A 22033-nucleotide genomic window follows, 5' to 3' on the forward strand; every position below is an offset into this window, starting at 1 on the left:
AAGAAGAAAAGTGTAGTAATAAGTCTTTAAGTAAAACAGGAAGTAAAGTGTATCACAGATGTTCAACAGTTTGAAATAAAATTTTTGTTTAGAAATAATCAACTTCTGAGTGGTAACAGAGGCTCAGCTTTGCACATGACACCACCCGGGCGTCATCTTTTTTTCCTAACATTTCTGCAGGAAATTTGTCATTCCAAGACATTTTTTTTTTGCTGTGCAAAGTGCTAATTCTCACTTCCTTCCAAAACAGGTGGGGGCTCTGGTGACTCTGGGGACCAGATTATGTACCAAAGTCCATCTTGAGAAAGAATGTTGCTTTTGTTGGGCAATTCAACTGTAAGATATTCGGGAACGCTGCTTGCTTCCATACTTTTTGTCTATTAGAGTGTGTGAGAGATAGAGAGAGTGAGCGAGAGGCAAAACCTTTTACCACAATGTGCCCTTTAATTTACCAATTTCCTAGCTGTGTAAATGTTATAATAAAATCAGATCATTATCGACAATCAATTGCCCTCCTGGGAGCGTCTCTCCTGTGTCCTGCGCTGGAGTGTGTCTTTACTCATGCCAGTGTGAATGACCAGGCGTGGGGGTCCATGTGTGGCAAGCACCTCTTTTGCGGGCTCTTTGGACGCCTCCCCAGCAGGCCTTTTGTTAACTCTAAATGACTGTGGATCCATTTAGTTAACCCAGGGCTGCCCGGGGGCAGATTTCATTATCTGCCCTCTCTCAGGGGCTGTAATTGGGAAACACTGTTGTTGCTCGGCACCTGCAGTTGGCCTGCATCTTTGTAGCCTTGGAAACAGCAGCATGCTGAGCATTGGGTTCCTTTTTCCTAACCCTTCTCTCTGTCTCACACACACACACACACACACACACACACACACACACACACACACACACACACACACACACACACACAGTATCCATACCCTTTGGTTCAGCACTCACAATGTTTCAATGCAATAAAGCAGCAGGTTATCACCTGGTAGTCTGAACTGAGCACAGTTCCTCACAATGCTGTTTCATTCAGCTGTTGATTTTATTTATTTTTTCCAGATAGCCTTGTACTACTGTAAAGGTCTGAGCATGTGTACAGCTGTTAGTTTCTTTCTTTTATCTGCAATATCTTACACCGTGTGGTTTCAAGTCCGATTTCTCTAGGGATCGTTTCTTTCAAAACAGCGTTAAACAAGACACAAGCATTTGTGTCACAGCATTGCTGGCACAGACGCTGCTAAACAATTGTCTCAGTCAATATTGTGAAACAGTAGCAAGCCCCAAATTTTACATTTGAGACAAAAGAACCCTAAATAACTCCCTGGGGGAGTGGTGGCTCCAGTGGTTAAGGCGCTGGATTACTGATCGGAAGGTCGGGGGTTCAAGCCCCGGTATTGCCAAGCTGCCACTCTTGGGCCCTTGAGCAAGGCCCTTAACCCTCTGTGTGCTTCAGGGGCGCTGTATCATGGCTGACCCTGCGCTCTGACCCCAGCTTCCAAGCAAGCTGGGATATGCGAAGAAAACATTTCACTGTGCTGTAATGTATATGTGACAAATAAAGGCTATTCTATTCTGGCTATTCCATTATTATTATTATTATTAAAAGTAGCATACAAGTAACATTACCAGAGGGTCAGGAGGGACACGGCTATTATTAACGATCATAGACATTGCTGGTAATATAAGTGTCTATTTAAGGTAATAGGCAGCCTTTGCAAGAATGTCAACCATGAAACCAGGAAGTGGCTTTGGTTTGACGGGAAACTGTGTTCAGTTTCCCTTTCTCGGAGACTGTGACGAGTGTAAATTTTCGAGCGCTGCTTCGCTGGAAAGTGATCAGGAAATTTAGCTGGAAAAAAACAGAGTAGGGACACTGAAATTCATAAGAAAGTGAAATACTCATGTATGCCTCTCTAACGCTCCTGTAAACTTCATTCACAGGGTTTTAAAACAGGGACAGATAACAGGAATATGGTAAATGCTGTTTAATGTGCAATGCAATAACTTAAGAACTGAAAACATCCAGGGGGCGGAGCTAGATCCAACTTTCTCCGTCTAAGCTCAAACCCTCACCCTAACACCTAGCCCTTAATTCTGAGGTACACAATGCTGAACATCAAACACATGAAACATAGTTATCCCCCATGAAACACATTCCACAACCTAGACTTGGTTTGACTCCACCCAGGTGGGAGGAGCTAAACCAAGTCTGTCTCCACCCCCCTGGACATTTTTGTTCTGCACTTTAAAAAATGGCAATAGAATAATAGGAATTTGGCACTTATTTTTGTCAGTATTCAGGCATTTGACTAGTTCCCTCCTTAAGGGTGAAATTATGCAAACTGTTTTTTTTTTTTGTCCAGGCAGCAAACTGCGGATTTGACTTAATAGTGAATAGATTAAATATTTTCTACTTTCTGTGATCAGTCTGAAACAACATGTCTAAGAGTTTATGTGCCGGTTCGTGGCCTTGTCCCGTGGCTTCGTCGGTCCGAGAGCTCACGTATTGCTCGTCTCGCAGGTGCGCGTGCAGTTGTTATCACGTGTTAAACGGCTTCTCTGAGCTACACAAAAAGGCGAGGAGGAGACTCGGCGAACACGTGTACAGCATGTAAACACTGCCGAGAGGAAGTGGTGCAGTCGCGCACAGATGAACTGATGTACACTCGGCAGACTTGTGACTTTTCCTGCCAAGATGAGCTCTCAGGGAACATGAAAAAAAAAAAAACACTACACACACACACACACACACACACATACCGGGTGTAACTACATAATTACAAGCTACAAGTGAGAATATAGAGGTGTGTGCTTCCATTTGGTCTGCTGTACACTAATGCTAGACTGATACAGGATCACTATTATAGACCTTTTATGAATCCTATTTGAAAAGCTGAAGAAAAAATTCGCAGCATATAGAGTTTGTAGGAATGCCATAGAAAATGTCGAGCTCTGAGCTAATAGCCGAGAGAGAAAGAGAGAGAGAGAGAGAGGTTGAGTATTAAGTATATCGTATGAAGATTAGGGACACCATTAAGATATAGAGGTGTAGACGACGGTAAAAAGTGTAGGACGTATGGTCGTCCTCTTGCCACTGGTCATTACCCTGCTTTTATTCAAATCGTAAAATAAGAACACCTCTGACTTCTTTTCCCCAAGAAGTATCCTTTTGATTCCTTTTCACCATATGAAGTCATACCTCAAACTCTCTGTGAGCCTTTCATAACATGACAGTCTTAATCCCTGGCAATCTATAAATCAGCCTCGCGAACGTCGAGCGAAAAAATTCCTCAGAGATAGACTCATGAATGCATTAGTCAGACAGGCTCACCATGTTGCCAAGTAAACAAAGCAACTCGAGTCATTTTTTTTTCACCCCCCTTCACCACCCCGCTGCTAAAGACATGTGCAGAGACTCTGCAAAGGGGAGAAAACACACATGTACACTCTGGTCAACCTACGAATAATGAGCATTTGTTGGAGCTGAAACAGTCTATAAGATTCGCTGAGCGTCTCGACATGCCACAAAGGTAAACAACAAAATAAAGTGATCAAGAGAACCGAAATGCTGCGCTAACGTCCGATCCACCGTCTTATCCGTGATCAGTTACACGTCTTGATTTAATAAATTTTTTTTTGTTGTTGTTCTTTTATAAATTCGATAAACGGCTTCCATTTCTTTTAATAGTGCCCAAGGCGGAAAAAGTTTAAAGGACGGAAAAACAAATAGTGCTTTGTTTCTAAACCCCCGATGACAGAGTTCCGGAGGGGGGAAAAAAAAGGCCTCACATTTCTTTTGCTCTTCTTCAAAGGAAAAAAAAAAAAAAAAAGGAGAACCTCTCCTTTAATGGGCATCTGATGATGTCATATCATTGGCTGAATTCTTCTGTCTCTGAGTAGAGCAGAGTGGCTGTGCTGTAATTGGTTGACGGCGGGCTGGAGGAGGAGGAGGACGAGGAGGAGTGGAGGAGGAGGGCGACACTGTTCTCCGAGCCGCTTGTGCGTTAACCCTGACTGAGCTCTTCTTTCTATTTCTCCTTAACTGAAACTAAATGCATGACAGTTTGAGGGGGAAAATTGGAGGAGGGTTTTTTTCCATCTCGCTACTGTTTATTTCGACATGAAATACATCAAATATATCCAGCTGCTTGATTTGCTGGTTCAAAAGCAAGGATTTTCTTTTACATTGAAAAAAAAAAAGCTCTGGATTTTTTTTTATCAGCATTTAAGGATTTTTTAATAGACTTTGTTGATACTAAGAAGACATAAAGCTGCGTGTGTGTGTGTGTTATGTGTGTGTGTGTGTGTGTGTCATGTGTCAGTAACTGACCCTCCCACTCAATAGCTGTCCAGAGTTGCACTCTCAGCACTAGTTGCAGTTACAGGTGACCAGCTGTCCGGCTTTGTTTTCTCGCTCAGGGACAGCTGGTGCCATCAATCTGTTGCCAGAACTTCACCGTGACCACCTCACATGTGTTAACCCTCCTCCCTGCTGCCAACACTGCAAATCAAGCCTCTCTCGGCTGTGCTGTTCGCTTCAGGAAAACTTCAGACCATTGTTTTCCTTTTACTGCCCCGAACCCTGTCATTCCTGAACCCTGTCATTACGGCCTAACAATATACCAGTGTTCCTGCACTACGCTGATGCACAACGCTTCAGCTAGGCCTCCAAATGCTACGCTTCGCGACTCATTTACAGAGGCGCTTATTACAGGCTACGAAGCCGGCTGGCGTGAATAAATTCGGACGCTGGCGAGGTGCTGTACACAACACGTGCAGCGGTGGCTTCACCCCCCCACCCCTTCCTTGCAGATGGTAAGCATTGAGAGCCATTATTGTGCTCGTTGTGGGGCGTCGTCCACAGCAAAGGCTCTGGCACACTTTTAAAGACAGAGTGCCTAATATATGCAGGACCGATTCAGTCGCTGTAAGTAAAGGATCCCCCTCCCCCTCGACTGGAACTTCTTTATTGAAAGAGAAGGCAAATATTTGTGAGTCTCAGAGTTTTGCTGGAACTTTTCTGCCCTTTTTTTCTACTGCTTTCTGCATGTTGAAAAAAAAGGTTATTTTCTCAAGTCTAGCATTCAAAAGAAAAGAAATGAACTAACGTTCCTTGTGCATATCATATCAGTGCACTGATAATAATGATCTTTTATTTCTTTTTTTTGCAGCTGTATAGTTGCTCGGAAATGAAACGCAGTGTGTGTCCAGTTGTGGCTTTCAACCATGATTCAACTCATTAGCCAATTATTTGCTCCGATGTGTACGGTGTGTTCGGAGCTCCTTAGTATTTTAGATGACGTGCACCAAGAACATGTTTGCTCACTATTAAAATGCAAATCGGTTAAGATTTTGCAAATGTCCAGGTGAACCCGTTTCCACACACACACACACACACACACACACACTGAGCCTGGTGCTGTGCTGTTGTTGTCCTTCACAAACTATTCTGTAAATATTACCACTTTGGAACAAAACCTTCCGAACCGTGGAAGTCAGTACAAAGCAGCGCTGAGTGAAAGTCGGCGTATCACCTACGGGCAGAGCTGCAACCAGCACAAAAAGTTCATTTTAATTCATTCATGTAAATGAAGCAAACCTGTTCGACTGGAATGAAGTTAAAGACCTAACAAACACTTTAGAACTTTACTCAGAAGCTCATTGGAAAGAAAAGGAGGCTGTGGCATAGGGACAAGTTTCTTGTGTTTTTTTTGCATACAGTATAATTAAAGGTTCATATAAGTCGGTTTAAACATGGCCCTATTTCCTAGGTTTGAAGCTTTGCATAACTCACCTTTACGCCCATAACTAATGCATTACAATGAGATGCCATTTTTTAGGTTGCCACAACATATTTTTCAATTCTGACTGGGTCACAAGATGTTTCTGCAACAGATCTGACAGCACATGAATATTCAATTGCTTGTTCTGATGTTTTTTTCCATAGAAAAATTGCATCTTCCAACGACTTAATCTGGGACAAATTCCAACAGATTTTTTAAGTGGTAATGCCCATGGAAGAAGTCTCCAGTGTCACTGGAGTAGTGAGAAACCTGCTGTTATAAAAACATGATCTGCTTTGCTGTGCTTTACTCCATATAGATAAACTCTATAGACAACAGCATAATTTGTTTTGTATGTGATCCCATTTCACATTTGCTGTTATAATAACCTCCATATTGTAGGAAGATGTTTCACTAAATATAAACCGAGTGTGTTTGTGGAGATTTTTCAGCCACAAGGAAAGTTGGGTACTGATGTAGGTGAGGTGAGGAAGCCTGGGTTTTAGTCAGCGTTCCAAATCCTCCCAAAGGTGTTCAATAAGGTTTCTAAAGATCTTTCATTCCAATCCACGTAGCTTTGTTCACAGGTGCATTGCTGGAACAGGTCTGGGTCTGCTAGTTGAAGTGAAGGGAAATTCAATGCTACCGCATCCAAAGACAACTGTGTACCTCCAACTTTGTGCTACGAGCCACATATGAATGGAAAAGTCCGGTGTCTGAATACCTTGGTGATTATAGTGTACATAAACTCCCTAAAGCAGAGGATACTGTGTGTACCGGAGAGACTGTGTGTGTTTGTGTGTGATATTTAGAACTGTGTGACACATTGCTATGTCTGGTCCTGCAGACAAGCATCAATAATTCCTAAAAGCACAGAGGAGACAGTGAGTTAATCACAGACAGATGGACTGTCTCCCTGCTCAGACGCTGGGGCTGTCTACAGTTTTACCACAGAAACAAATAAAGGGCACGATACGAAGGCGTCATAGAGAGTAAACGTCAACATTGTCGCTTAATGAAATCATGCAATAACAGCGAGAGGTTTCTCTGATAACATTTCGAGCATCCAGACGATGACTCGTGCTGGAATGAGCGCTCGAGTGTGAGCAGATTGTTTACTGTGTTATAATGTTCTCACTAGGACATGAGGACCTAACTCCACTCAATTAGCAATGCGCGATTAGCATGCTGTGTACACAGTGGTAGTTTGTCCAAAGCCCCACCCCAAGCTCCAGCTGAACTCTACACCTGTGTTGACATTGGCAGGAAGTGCTGCTTCATTCAGCGCCACAGAACACAAAAGCTTGGAGCCTCTTTTTCCTCCAGAGGCCCTTTTTTATTGCACTGCTGGAATTCGGGGTCATACAGATGTGGCTTGTGAATAAGGTGGTTACGCAGCTTCACAGTGGTGAATTTGCTCACGTTCGGACCGTGTTCTTGCGTGTGCTGCTCGGATTTAGCCGAGCCTTTACGGGTGTGCATTCTACACTTTCCTGCAGATCACCAGCGCACTGGCAGTGCAGCAGAGGCGGTTTCTCGGCAGGAGGAAGCAGGAGGCGTCATTTCTGCTCAGTAAGGAGGAATTCTCCCTCGTGCCCTGAAGAGATGTTAATGGCACTAAATGCGTCAAATACGCCACTTGTGCTTTGTTCCAGTCCGCACCCATGTAGTTCTCATTTTAACTGAAATGAAAGTAATGTAAAGTAATGGGAGCTGAGTATCTCTACAAACAGATACTATTAGAGATTAGATGCTAAACACTAAACAGGAGGACGACCTACATACACATCATGAATATAAGCAGGCCATATTTTAGTGGCCTTCAAAATGTATTATCTACCTGCTTATTTAAAGTGATGGGATTCATGCTGAGGTCAACTTACGAAGTCCGAAATCGGTATTGAGACAAATAAGCAAAAAGCACATTCCTAGTCAGAATTAGCAAATGCACTGGAAGTTGTGGCTCAATTGTCGGACTTCTAATCGGAACGTTAAATACCAGCTGCCATTCCTGGGCCCTTGGGCAAGGCCCTTATCCACCTACTCAGTTGTAATTCAGATATATAATTATAATTGAGATCATTGTAAGTTGTTCATGATAAGGTCTAGGTAAATGTGTTTAGAGTTGTAGCACTTCCTCCTGTAGTCTGGATTTTATAACTACACTTACAGCATCTGGTAGACACCCTCATCCAGAGCGAACATTCAGATCATTCATACATCTGAGCAGATATGGGGTTATGCTCAGGAGCTCAGGAGCACAGGAACCCAGGAGTGGCATCTTGGTGTGGCAGGGATTTGAGCTCACAAACTTTAGATCCAAAGTCCAACGTCTAATCAACACCCCCCCACCCACCCACCCACCCACACACACACACACACACACACACACACACACACACACACACACACACACACAGAGTTTTACACTCTATGTTCTCCTGATCAGCTTTGACTTCTATGTTATTCCCACTCTAACACTTATCTCGAATGCCAAGGTTCTAGTTCCTTCACTGCTTTTCCACTTTCCCAGTAATCAAACACTTTTCAGAGCAAAAACAAGACGATCATCTTGAGGAGCTTCATCTCTGGTTAAATATTTTGGTACGATCGACGATGTCATTTTGTTCGTGACTCATGATTTCTTCTGAGGCTGAGTCATAAACCGGGAAAGCACAGCCTGGACGTTTCCACAAACACACAACAGCTTCTATATAAAAACATCTCCATTAGATAAGGCTTGAGATATGGAGATACACCAGTGGCAGTGAACGAGTCTCCTCAAAGTGAGCATTAAAAATCCACGAAGGATCTTAAACACGGTTAGTTAGGAGGGGAGTGTTTAGGGTTTTACAGCACTTCCTGTGTTTTGGTTGCTTCTCATTAGGTTTAGATGATTGTAAGTAGTGATGTTATGTGAGGACATCTCGCCGGGAAAGCAGGAAGCAGCGTGGGCAGGTCTCTCTCTCTCGCTCGCTCGCTCTCTCGTGTGTGTGTGTGTGTGTGTGTGTGTGTCACCGCCTGCGTCAGACGCCAGGAGGGAGTTTTCCACTGACGAAAAAGGCTGCGCTAGTGAGCGGTCCGCCTCAGACAAGGCAAAACCGCTTCAGCTGCTACAGCAGAAAGACACAAAAGCCCAGCCTGGGTGCGCTCGCTCTCGCCTGGATTACTTCTCCCTGTTCCGGCATTTCTTTTTGGATTTTTACTAATGGTGATCGGATACTCAATCGCTCAACCGGTAAGCAAAACGTGTAATTGTGTCTGGTTTTATTATTTTTTATTATTATTATAATTATTTCCTCCTCCTTATTGTAAAGCTCTCGCGCTTGGATTGTCGGGAGGGGGGGTCTGCTCGCCAATCTCAGGCTTCTGATCTGAATAGTTTCTGAATGTTCCTCCTCTCGTCAGGGAAACATCTACTGAGGTCATCGATTTGGGTTCGAATTTCCGTTTACAGAATTGGATCGCTTTCATGGCGGAAAAAGAAAAGAAAACCTGCGGTCATGTTGTTAAATAATCTTTGATCTTTTTTTTTTTTTTTTTTTTTTTAATTGATTGATTGATTGATTGATTGATTGATTCATTACTCCGGATCGGAATGGCGCCGCTGTCGTCATAAAGACGCACCGAGCTCATTGTGATGTCATAATATTTTAAAGGAAGCCACGGCAGATGTTTCGACGCGCCGCCGGAGTTTCCATTCGAGTCGAATAGATTGACTTTTGAACGTTTTGAGGAGGAAGATCAGTTGCTCGCGCGCTTCTAGATGTTCTCCAGGTGCGGTTTTTGATAACGACTTGGTGTTAATTGTCATTAGCGTTAAACCAGAGGAACTCTGCTGGTGTTGGAGGGGCAGAGGGGCGGCGTGTTGGAAATAAGACGCTGCGGCGTGATTCCTTTTCAGTGGATTCACGTTGGATTGATCTGCAGAAATGGCTTTTAATAATGAAGCGGGAGGAAAAAAATTAATAAATGTAATGATTCTGTAAACGAGGGTGAAATGTAGCAAAGGAAATGTGCTCAAAAGCCGTGTTTGATATGATGGGGGTTAATTTGGTTGGTTACTTGTTCCATTGTGCGGGTTGTGAATTCCTGTTGAACTCCTGGTGAAATGCTGTGATGCTGCCGGTCTCTAGCGCGACCTCACTCGGGCTGTTTGAGGGAATCATGTTTCCACTGATGAGAAGTAAGTCTTTTGTTTAGCTTCTGTGCCTGGAGCGAAATCATTTTTCTTTCACCCAGAATGCATATTGTTTCATTTTCCTGCTTTTGAAAGAAAAAAGAAAAAATCAGGATGCAAAAATAGGATCTGTGTAATCAGGAGATCTAATGGATATGTTTGCTCGGTGATCTACAGGGATCGGAGAGAGCACTTCTGGTTCTTCTCGTGTTTCTACGTGCGATCGTAGTCTTGCGAGAACCTGGAGCGCTCCGCTTTTGTCTCTCGGTGAGAGCCGCTGTACAAATCGATGTACTTCCTTAGACAAGTTGTTCTCCCACACTTCTCCCGAGACAGAGACAGAGGGGGGTTGGGAAGACTCTTGTCTCCAAAGTGGTTGTAACCCAGGGGTCCCATCTGTTTTGTCAGTTTCAAGTCCTGGTTTGTGATGTACTGGATAGAAAGTGTCCCAGACTGCAGTTGACCCATGAGTCCTCTCCCTCCCTCCCTCTCTCCCTTCCTTCCTTTCCCCAAACTGACCCACTCCTTCCCTGGGAGGTTTTTAGGAGTACGCTGGAAAGACGCTGCTTGTCCTTTATTAGCCTATTTAAAGCGAACGAGTCCGGGGATCATAACCGGGGATCATAACCGTCCCTGCACTTTTTCCGAGCTTTGCATTTCAGATATCAATGCAAATTGTTCTGTGAGCAATCAAGATTAGGCGGTTTAATGCTCCCCAGGTAGAATCCGATTCTCCTTGCGCTCTCCTGCATCGAACGGTTCGTTTTATCCGGGTGTGTAAAATTTCGTACTTGCAACGACTCGTAAGAAGGTGGCGAACTCTTAATTAGCTCCGGTTAATTGAGCCGGGGTCTTCGGTAGCCCTGTTCTCAGCATTCCTGACGTGGTGCATGTCATGTTTCTTAATTGGGCCCCTAATTGACGTGAGCGGGGAAAAGTTAAAAACGTCTGCGCGGACTTCTGTGACCATGCGTCTGAGGAATGTTTCAGAGCCTCGTGAGGTCGATCGCAGGTTATCATCACGAGGACGGATTTTTGTCCTAGGCGTAGTCTCTCTCTCTCTCGCTCTCTGTAGTGAGATCGCCGGTACATCTGGGTTCGATAGCAGCGCAATGCTCTGTAAAATGCATCACCCTGCCAGAAAAGAATTCCTGTGGCTGGAGCCATCACTTTATTTATTTGTTTAACGTCCTCCTTCCCCTCCATGTCCCTCCTTCTCACATGAGTGTACAGGCTACTATTTGGAATGGCTGTGTGTACTGTGTATGGGTTGTACCACAGGAACAGAATGTCTCTGGCACAGCTGAGCGTTCGGTGTTCTGCCTGACTGAAAGCACTCCTCCGACGGCACGGGCCAGCAGGTGGAGTGCTTCCCCTTTTGGGTCAAGATGCAAAAAAAACCAGTGGCTGCATGTGTTTCGTGGGCTGCATTTCCACTAACTTTCACACCTGTGACTAAGTATGTCAATATCGGCGTTGTTTGCGGTGCATCAACATGCCCCAAGATCCTCGCTGAACTACAAGTGCAGGTGTTTGCAGTGTTGCGCATGTTTTGTTGGCACGTGTGCAGCGCCGTGTCGCGTTATCTTTCGTGGATGTGCTGCACTGCAACCTGGCGGGGCAAAGTCAATTCTCCAGCACCTGGTGTGTGGAAGCGTGTGAGGCAATCGAGAGACGTGTTGTTCCGCTGCTCAGTTCTGAACTCTGGCAGCAGGTGAGAATGTCACTTTCAAACCCTTTACTTTATAGAAACTAGTATTATGAACTACAGACGATTAAAAAAAAAAACGAATAAGGTTCCACTCATGGAACCGTGGACCATATCAGAAAAATGTTATTAGCACTCAGTGCTGAATATGGTAGTAGATCTGGTTTCTCTGTATATGCGAGAGAACGGCGTGGGGAATTCCTTGTGGGGGCACTGCCGTTCTCACCCTAACCGCCCAGTTAATGCTACGACGCCGCCGCGTAATGAATAGTCCGGCAGAAAAGGATGCACGGTCCACTCCATCTCGCCCGGCCGATCTCATCCCTTTGGATGGGCAGATTGATGGTTCACGACTCTTTATGGATGCTGTTCACCTCTGCTGGTGGGGAGCCCGGTGTCAGTCCGTCGGTCCTTTATAAAGCATCATATCTGTTTTTAAAGGATAAGCGTTTGGCAGAGGAGAAGATTGACTTCTGCTCAAATGTCAATCTGGATGATTTCCAAGGATTGTGCATGCCTTCGGGGTATGTGCGCATACACACGCTCCCCCCTCGACCGGAACGCTCTCGTCTTCATTGTTTCTGCCTGTTAAACAAGATTAACAAATCAGGCTGTCAGGTAGGCAGCAGTCGAGACAATGATGACCCACTTCTGACACCGGGGTCCAGAGCTTTCTTTCTCTTTTACTATCTCTGTAAACCCCCCCACCCCACCCCACCCCCCTCCTGTCCTGATCCTTCTGTCCGCAGCTCTTAATTAAAGCTTCTCTGCTGTGCCTCATGGGGCCTTTTTCAAGGCTTTGTTTTCTGCCAGACGCACAGGAGATTTCAGGAAGGTGTAAGGTGATCTTGTGTGTCCTTGCAGCTATGTGTATCTGAGGTATGTTCACAGGGGCTAGATAAGCAACAGATGCTGTGTCCAGGTGCTCCAACACTTACTAAATACGGACAATTAGAAAACCATAATGGGTTCTAATGCTTTTTTTTTTTTTTTTTTCCCCCCCTGCAAGCGCAAAACAGTTTGCTTATTGTTCTCTTTCTATATGCGAGCTCGAAGGGGTTTCAGTGCAGACGCTTGGATGCAGGCTCATGGGCTTGCTGAGACAAAGTATTACTTGTCCTGCTGCAAGATGAGACATGTCAGGGTTACTCTAGGGCTCGGATATACTTGGCTGTGTTTCGCATGCAAATCGTAATTTTTTTTTTTTTTTAGACCCAGTCAGTGATAAGTCTCGATCGCCAGGACAAACCAGCTTCATTAGAACGCTTATGCCCTTATTGTGCAACCGCTCACACAGTAGGGCAAACGTCACCGCCTCGATGGACTCGCTGTAGACGTTACTGTTTACCCAGCACATCCTTGCGTAACAGGGAACGAGTCGCCATTTGCATCGGAAGGTTCCCCTATGGAGAGACACGGGCACACCTGATTTTAGTATTGCGTGCTGTATTTTGGCGCCAGACGCCGTTTTACGCCGGAGTGTGCGTGCCCTCGATGTCCCACACTTGTGCAATGTCAGCACTTTCAGTCCAGGGTGTAATTAAAGCCGTGGCTGTTTTCTGAAATGCAAAGACCCGTCCAAGATCCTGGGTTTTCATTCATTTGCATGCCGTGGACTATACATTCAAACACTCCCAGAACTTGGACAAGACATTAAGTGAACAATAAACTTGCCTTTAGCGACGATCTGGTTGGAAGTGATGATTAAGTATTATTCAGATTTTTTCCAGACTTGTATAACGACCCAGACAGTGCTCTAGACTTGTATCATCTGACTGTCACTTCTCAGAAGTGGGCCTGTTGGTGGGAACTGAACTTGTTGTAACTTTCTGCTCGAGAGAAGTAAAAAAAAATTTAAAATAAAACCTTGCCCAAAGGTATATTTGTACTTTCCTGTCTCCCTCAAGCAGAGAGTAACAACCCACAGTAGGGCTTGAGGAGGTGCATTAACTGACAAGGAATATCTTCAGGGCAGAATCGCTGTACGAGGCGAGGGGCACCAGGGGCAGAAAAAGCGCGTGAGTCGCTGCATTCCTCCTACTTAAACGCCGGAGGCATAGACCAGCTTTTTCTCTTCTATGCAAAGAATTGATTGTCTTCATCACGGCACATGCAGTCTCTCCGCGGGAGCAGTGGGAAAGAAGGACATTCGAGGGCTACATAATAAACATGCCTACTTGCTTGTGTGTGCGCCTGCGTGAAATCCGTGGACTTCTGTGTTCTGCTGATCAATGTGTTTGCTCGACTGATTGAATTTTGGAAAGCGGGTGACAGCTCTGATAATTGTTGACTCGTGCCAAAAGGACTTGATTGATCGCTTCCTGGACTCCTCACGGCTCAGGGTTTATAGTTCAGTCAGCTGGTTATGGAAAAGGCCAAGCAGTTCGCGTATTGGAACCAAAGGACGCGAGACGATGTGCGAAATCCAACAGGAAGACGGAGGAGAGAACTCTTCGTTATTGAGGAAACAGTGCAGCCTTATGTTTAATGTTAATCGTGAGGGTAATAAATCTTTATGTCCTGCAGATCAGCACTTTAGAGCCATGAGTGGGCTTCTCAAGAGGAAGTTCGAGGAGGTGGAGGAGGACCCGTGCTACTCTTCGTCCTCTCCCTCGTCTCTCTCCTCGTCTGCCTACTCCGGCTGGGATTCGGATGGCGAGAGCTGCTACTCGGACACCCTGGACTCGACGCCCAGTAACCCGAGCTCGCCGGCAACGTTGCTCAGCAGTGAGTGTGACTTCCTGTTTATTCCTTTACACCATTCGGTATCCCGGGTACCATTTATCTCATTCATACAAGTGAGCAGTTGATTTAGGGATTTGCTCAGGGGCCCAGAAGGTGGTGGTAGGATTTGAAGTCCAACATCTCAACCACTGAGCTTCCACTTATGCTTCCACCATAATCTCTCTGCTTTAAAAAAAAAAACCCAGTGCAGTAGTGAGGGTCCTCTGGGAACATATTTAGGAACAGCTTTCCCTTTTTTTAGCCAGGAGAAGCCGCTGCACGTTGACAAGGTCACCTTTCTGAGCAACAAAAAAAATTTGTTTAAGGAATGTGCACCACCGTGCATGCTGCATGTTCCTCTGCCGCGGTGATGGAGATTGCACGAGCACTGAGGTGAAGGAAGCAGGGTAAACAGTTGTGAGATTCCCAGGATGGTAGGGCAAAGTGCCAGTGAGTGGGCAAGATGCCAAGAGAGACGGTGTGTGTGTGTGTGTGTGTGTGTGTGTGTGTGTGTGTGTGTGTGTGTGTGTGTGTGTGTGTGTGTGTGTGTGTGTGTGTGTGTGTGTGTGTGTGTGTGTACCTGCCATACCCTCAGTGCAGGTGCTAAAGGGGAGCTGAGGAAGGTGGAGAAATGAACATGCGTTGATTCAGCTCTAGAAACTGCTCTAGATCAAGTGAAGCCCCCAACAGAAACAAACCCTCCACAATGCACCTTTCACTTGTGCACAATCACGAATGCACGAAGTCTGGTGTGAACCGTTTTTAGACTTCGGAGGTCGGATTTTTCCCCCCCCAAATACGCAAACACATTTATCCGATCGCCCAGGCGTATGTACATAGCAGGATTCCCAGCAGGCTGCGTGTTTTAATGGAGACCATCTGTGGAAAATATAATGTTGATCCCTGCTACACACTTCTATGCAAGATAATTGTTGCATCCTCTTGAGAAGAAAGGGGGGCGTGTCAGAATCAGAGATGCAGAGAAAATTTGTAAAGTCAAGTTCCCACGTTTGTTTTTATCTGCGGTTTAGTCAGAAACCGTCTTTTGAATAAGTCTCATTCCAGTGCCTTTACCGCAAGAGGAACATTTGGCTAGTGATACTCTGAACTAACAACTGAGTAGGCTTCAGACAGCTGTGTGTGTGTGTGTGTGTGTGTGTGTGTGTGTGTGTGTGTGTGTGTGTGTGTGTGTGTGTGTGTGTGTGTGTGTGTGTGTGTGTGTGTGTGTGTGTGTGTGTGTGTGTGTGGAATGGCTGTGCAGCTCCAGTCTCTGCTCCATCTGGTGAGAAGTGTTGCTCTGACGGTCCTCCTTGGCGCAGAAAGCCTCGAATTTCCAACACGTTTATTTGCTGCATAATGCGACTGACAGCTTCGTTTCCCTTCCACCGGTCACTGCCAAAGGGAAATTCCTGAGTTGCCGATAAGAACAAGCAATGCATCCAACCAGAGGAGGGCTTGGTATTAATATATGTTCATATCTTCAATTCCCTGATAATATTTTCAAAAAATTAAACGATTTCCATTTCGGATGTATGCAGTGTATTACATCTGTTGTAGTGTTTGCATTGTCTGCCATCTTGTGGCAGATGATCGATAGTGCAATCCTGATGTTTCAACCCAATCCAAGTCGTCCCATTAGACCCGTCAATCTTCCTGAGGGGTTCCTAAGAAAAGCACTTTGGCATCATCGTGTTGTTTAAAATTTTCCCTTTGTTCTTTTTTTGCAGCCAACCTCTTAAAAACCTCTTTTTTTCTTCTTTCCTGTAGCCACCTCCATTCTCAAAAAGTCCAAAAGACCACGGCGAGGCAATGTGCAGTTTGATCAGGTGACGGTCTTCTTCTTCCCACGGTGTCAGGGTTTCACCAGCGTCCCTAGCAGAGGCGGATGCACGCTGGGCATGTTGCAGAGGCACAGCGCGCAGCGCCGCTACACGTTGGCCGAGTTTGCCGTGGAACAGCGCCACCTGCGGCACGAAAAGATCAAGAACAGGATGAAAGAAGAAAAACTGGAGGCTTTGAAACAGAAGGTGTGTAAAAAGTATTTTCTTAATGCATAAATTATAAGCAACAGGACATCTTTTAACTTTCCACTTCCCTTTTGCTAACAGCTGACGAAAAATGGTACCCAGGAATCCGAAGAAGCAGAACAACTAACCGTGGATGATATCCCAGAGGACGAGATCGATCTCAGCAGCGTGAACCTTGACAGTGGGTCGTTTCTGCACCCTTACCCGTCCAAGAGGCGGCATATCATCCTGAAAGCGGCCGGTGTGAAGAAGATCGACAAGGAGGAGAAGAGGCAGCTGCATGAGCTGCGCATGTCACGGGAGGACTGCGGCTGCGACTGCCAGGGCTTCTGTGAGCCTGAAACCTGCAGCTGCAGTTTGGCTGGCATCAAGTGTCAGGTGGGGACCGTATGTACATTAGCTTTGGTCAGAGTTTCTCAATCCAGTCAACAAAAATCTACACCTTACTACAGGTCGACCGATTTTACCGAAAGCTGGGTTGGATCATAGTTGCCGATAACCGATTAATCAACCGATAGTTCTTCATAAGGATACTGGATTTAAAAAAAAACTTTTATTGACCTTTTATTACAAAAAAGTGCTGAATCATGAAAATGTGCTAAGTGAAATAAATGTATTCAATAAAAAATATAAAAAAAAAAAATAGATGTATTCAAGCTAAACTAAAAATTAACACTCAATAAATAAATAAAAATTACATCGAAAATAAATAGCACATGGTGTCAGTGATTCACCTCTGGAGGCCGCTCTTGTACTGTATAACGCAACCCGGAAAAACTATCGGTATATATTTTTGCAGATAGTTCTGGCAATCGACCATCAGTGCCTAAGCAAAACCGAAGAATCGACCTTTACATTATAATCCTGCTTTTATATACTAATTAATCAATTGATTGTAATTATCACTGTGTAGAAGTGATTATAAACAGGGTTTCTGCCGGGCTATAAAAAGTCATAAATTCGCTGTTCTAGGTCTTAACTAAGACTCGTTTAAAATAATTTTTCATGGTTTTTTTTTGTTTTTTCTTTTGATAGTCCAAATATAATTCGCTGTATTACAAATACAAATCAGACCAACATGCTTTCTGTTATTGGAACGAATCTCTCTCGGATTCTATTGTAACACAGATGTAAAGCGAATAAAACATTTTTTTTTTAATCTATAGCGAAGTGCAAGTTTAGTTATACTTGGCTTGAAGAAAAAAAAAAAAAGAATTTGAGGCTTGGTTAAGGCCAGTTGCTAACGATGTATTTGTGTTTTTGATGTTGTGCTGCAGGTCTTAAATTTCATTCTTAAAGGTCTTAAAAAGTCTTACATTTGATCTGCAGAAACCCTGAAAGTATTTTCTTTATTTTTTCCCCCCTCTCTCACAGATGGACCACTCGTCCTTTCCTTGTGGCTGCACCAAGGATGGCTGCGGGAACACGGAGGGCCGCATCGAGTTTAACCCCAACCGCGTTCAGACCCACTACATTCACACCATCATGAAGCTGGAGCTGGAAAAGCGTCTGGAGGAGCATGCTTCGGAAAACGAGGCCACTTCGGAAGAGCTGTCCGAAATGAACTCCGGAGCACCAGAGGGCAGGAACGAGCCGAACAGCTCGAGCTTTCATTTCAACTCCGAATTAGCAGCTGCCGGAGAAAACAGCTGTAGCAGTGATATGACTGACTCTTCTTGTTGTTCGGGTCAGAGCGAGGACTCGGAAGCAGCTGACGCACCTCCGAGCGAGCAGTCGTCTCTGGACATGAACGAGAACGGACTTGCGCAAATCCTGAGCTTCAGCGACACGGAGAACGACGAATGCTCCCTGCAATGCAGAGACGCCAACTACACCCGGCAGCAGAGAAGGACCGAGCCGTCCTCGGTAGGGTACGGCATCTTCAGTAGCGTGGAAAACGCGGACGCCGACGATAACCCTTCCACGCCACAAGCAGACTCTATAGACAGAGCAACGGCGGGCGTGTCCGAGCTCCTGGACGAAAACGCGAATCAGGACGACGCGCTCTTTCACAGCGGCTCCATTCCCAACACGCCGTCTCCTACAATTGATAACTACATGGACCTCAGCCTCTCGTCGGAGTCTGACCTGGAGTTCTTTGATGGCTTTCCCTGTCTAGGGCCCAGCTCGCTGTACAACTCTCTCAAGGAGTATGAGCATTTGGACAACTTTTTTCAGTTTCAGCTGCCCGCCCACTCGAGCTTTCCGCAAGTCAACGACCAAGGCACCGGGCTCTTGGAGTCGCTCATTGGTTTGTCGGAATCCGTACCAGAACCACCTGCTACTTTCACAGACAATCAGATGCTGGAAGAAGCCATGAAGTTGTCCGTGATGGAGTACGTGAAAGTCTGAACTGGGAGGACTTCATGTTAAACACTATGACACAATTGTAAATAAATACAGCTTTAATGTAATTTTGTAATTTATGGCAGGCTATTAAGGCTATCGACATTTGCGTTAGTTGCCTTGAAAATGTTAGCAGTCTTACTATTATTATTGTTATTATTATTATTATTATTATTATTATTATCAACATGGCAGCTACTATTTCGGTTTAAAGTCTCTGGCTGCCTGTTTGAGAATATTTGTACAGGAAGGTTGAGCTGAATTCGTCACCCACATTGGTGTTACTAATATTTACTATTGATAAGATTATTTATATGAACTTTACACAGGGCACAGATGGGAGTCTTTAAAAAAAGAAAAAAAAAATTGCTGATTATGCACCTCAGGGACTTTTTCTAGCTTTCGGAAGCAATGTATCGTGACCATACATGGCTGTGATGGACCCTATTTGGCTCTTCTGAGAATTTCCACCAGAACTCGAAAAACAGCATTCGAAAAACCCCCTTTTTCGGGTTTATATATTTTTTTCCGTCTACGTTTGTACGGTCTGTACGTAATCACAAAGCTAGAGGAAGACTCCTTTTGTTCCACAAAACGGCTCGTTTGGGATCTATAACGGTACACGCATCACCCCAAAGGCTCCTCGATTTAGCACTTTACCTGTGAAAATCTCGAACGGAAAACTCAAATTGGGGGCGGACGTGGGGGGGCTGGCGTGTCGGGTTCGACTCCTTTCGCATTCGCTAAAAAGGCGCCACAGAGTTTTTTTTTTTTTTTTTTTTTTTTTTTTTTTCCTCGTCCCGGGACGTTCGGACGTCGAAAGCACAAATTTAGTGTTTTGTGTTATTTTATTTTTTTTTAACACGTCACGAATATTTCAGTTTCAGAAACGCAAAAACACAGAAATTTCATACTCCTTGTGGAGAATCATTGCATAACTGTGATATCTATTTACCATTACTACTTCTTACTCTATTTATTCCTTAGGATTTGAGTTTATTTATTTATCTCCGAACAACAACTGAATATCTGAGCCACTCTGAGCTCCGGAAACGTGAAACATGCAGCTTTTTTTTTTTTTTTTTTTTTTTGTGGTTGCATTTTTTTTTTTTTTTTTTTTTTTTTTTTTAATAGGGGGCGCTGTTTTTTTTTTCCACGACCCTCCAATAGTATGGAGCAAATTTTAGTTAAATTATTTCACGGTTCATTTCAGTAGTATACTAATTTATTTAATAGTGGCGCAATAATAAAAGAGCGGTGTTTGAAAGTTTACTCCATGTGCCTGTAAATCTAAGGAGCCATCGTTGCTGGTCTGTTGTAAAAAGTGTGTTCAAAAACAAAAAGACACAAAACCTACCTATTTCCTAAGATCAGAATTGCATTATTGCCCATGATGTTGCCTATGATATAGAGAATTACACTAAAATTTTATAATCGATGTAGATTTGAAAGAATTCTAATCTCTATCATTGACAAACTATTTTATTAAAAGGAAAAAAAAAAAAGCCAATTTTCATCAAATATGGAAACGTTTGTAATATATTAATATAGCTACACATATAATTCTAAACTTTATTCTGGCCAGAAGTGAAAGATAATTTCTTTTGTGATGCTTATTATTATTATTATAATTTTTTTTTCTTTTTCATTTGAACCGAGCCTGATTTTAAGCTCAATTCCATTGTCCGAGAATGTTTCCGGCAGAAATGATTAACCGCGTTAAAAAAAAAAAAAAAAAAACGTGGATGTAAATGATTAATTCAGAAAAATCGTTTGGATAAATTCTGCATATATTATGCAAAACAAAACAAAAAAAGTATCATCATATGCAAGAAAAAGAGCAGAGTAAAAAATGCCCGTGAACGTAAAATGAAGGTGGTACTGCTGGTAACGTCCTCGACGGAGGAACCTGTAGACATGATGTACATACTCCATCTCCCACACTTCTTTTCTACAGCCTGTGTCGACGTACTAAAGCTATCGCATGTGAGATTTATCCACAGTCGGTATATGATTTGCGAATGAAAAACTAAAAAGAACCGAAACAAACCTGCACAATCAGAAACGTAGTTGCTTTTTTTGCCTTCATGTGCTGTTGTTGAAACACAACGTTCATCTCGGATCTTCAGAGAGCACTGCTTTTTCTCGAGTACGCCTTATTTCCTTGTAAAGATGCATCACTCCTAATGAAGAAATGGAAAATGATGGGTATTTATTAGGCATAATTATTGTATGTTTCGATCAATACTTTCAAAAGTGTTTCTTAATTTCATTGTCATTTATGTTGTACATATTTTTCAGCTTCAATGGTACTACAGAGCGAACTGAGCTGCTTTTTTTTTTTTTATTATAATATTTTCACGCTCAACAGGTAAAAGCTGTTCGTTTCAGTCGTCGTTTGACAGTAGTTTGTCATTTCAAAATAAAAATTCAGCTTTTTTCTTACATTCATCTTTGTCTGAGTTTCTTCCTACTACTTTCCAGCACAAAACACACACACACACACAAACACCACATGCACAAAGTTGAAGGCACACAATTGTATATGATGTCTGTGGAAAAAGGTAGCATTAAATGTACAAAAAAACCCCAATCTTGTGGCCAGGGGTTCACAAACTTTTGTCCATATAATGTACTTATCCCATAAGAGTAAACGAGAGAGGCTTTGTTTAATCCTAAATAGATCACTACTCCCTGTTTAGGTGCACTATATAGTGTTTAAATGAACTGATTTCTAAGGCAGGTGTTGAGCACTTTCTATTGAGAACACAGAATTTAGGTTTGTCGTCATAGCAATAAAATACGGATCAGTTACAAGATTTCAGCACAATAACAATTATAGTTAATGAACTAATGAACTCGATTGGTTAGAAGGTGTAGATTCCATTAGATAAATACAGTGGGGAGAATAATTATTTAATCCCCTGCTGAGTGTGTAAATTTACCCTCTTACACAGAAATGAAGTCTAGAATTATTATGGTAGATTTATTTTTAACACAAAAAGAGAACGAATATGTATATATATATATATATTAAAAAATAAAAAATCCAATCATTATAAATAAATTTGTATTTGATCGAGTGAAATAAGTATTTGATCCCCTACCAAAAAGCAAGAATTCTGACGCCCACACCCCCAAATTAGTCCTGTGCTCCTAATATCCGCCTGTGTATAAAACACACCCATCACAGAATCAAGCTTCCATTCTCTCTGTGTAAAAATAAACCTAGCATAAAAATTAAAGACTGTTCATTTCTTTGTTATGG

At 43.5% G+C, this 22033-nt stretch overlaps 1 protein-coding gene across 4 annotated transcripts; it reads left to right on the forward strand.

Moving 5' to 3' along the window:
• Nucleotides 1–8839: 8839 nt before the first annotated feature.
• On the forward strand, nucleotides 8840–21212 carry csrnp1b (cysteine-serine-rich nuclear protein 1b). Of its 4 annotated transcripts, none has more exons than XR_014531612.1 (6): nucleotides 8885–9018; nucleotides 14195–14395; nucleotides 16160–16419; nucleotides 16501–16797; nucleotides 17794–19859; nucleotides 19900–21212. XR_014531612.1 is itself a non-coding variant. In XM_083530175.1 (5 exons), exons 2-5 carry the CDS (start codon nucleotides 14212–14214, stop codon nucleotides 18769–18771), a joined length of 1719 nt encoding a protein of 572 aa, XP_083386301.1. In that variant the 5' UTR covers nucleotides 8840–9018; nucleotides 14195–14211; the 3' UTR covers nucleotides 18772–21212. The 4 variants fall into 4 exon arrangements, 2 of the variants coding, with proteins under 2 accessions (XP_083386301.1, XP_083386300.1); XR_014531613.1 differs by having other exon boundaries at nucleotides 17794–19856; XM_083530175.1 differs by having other exon boundaries at nucleotides 8840–9018; nucleotides 17794–21212.
• Nucleotides 21213–22033: the final 821 nt, after the last annotated feature.

Source organism: Silurus aristotelis, assembly GCF_946808225.1.
Source record: "Silurus aristotelis genome assembly, chromosome: 25".
NCBI lineage: Eukaryota > Metazoa > Chordata > Actinopteri > Siluriformes > Siluridae > Silurus > Silurus aristotelis.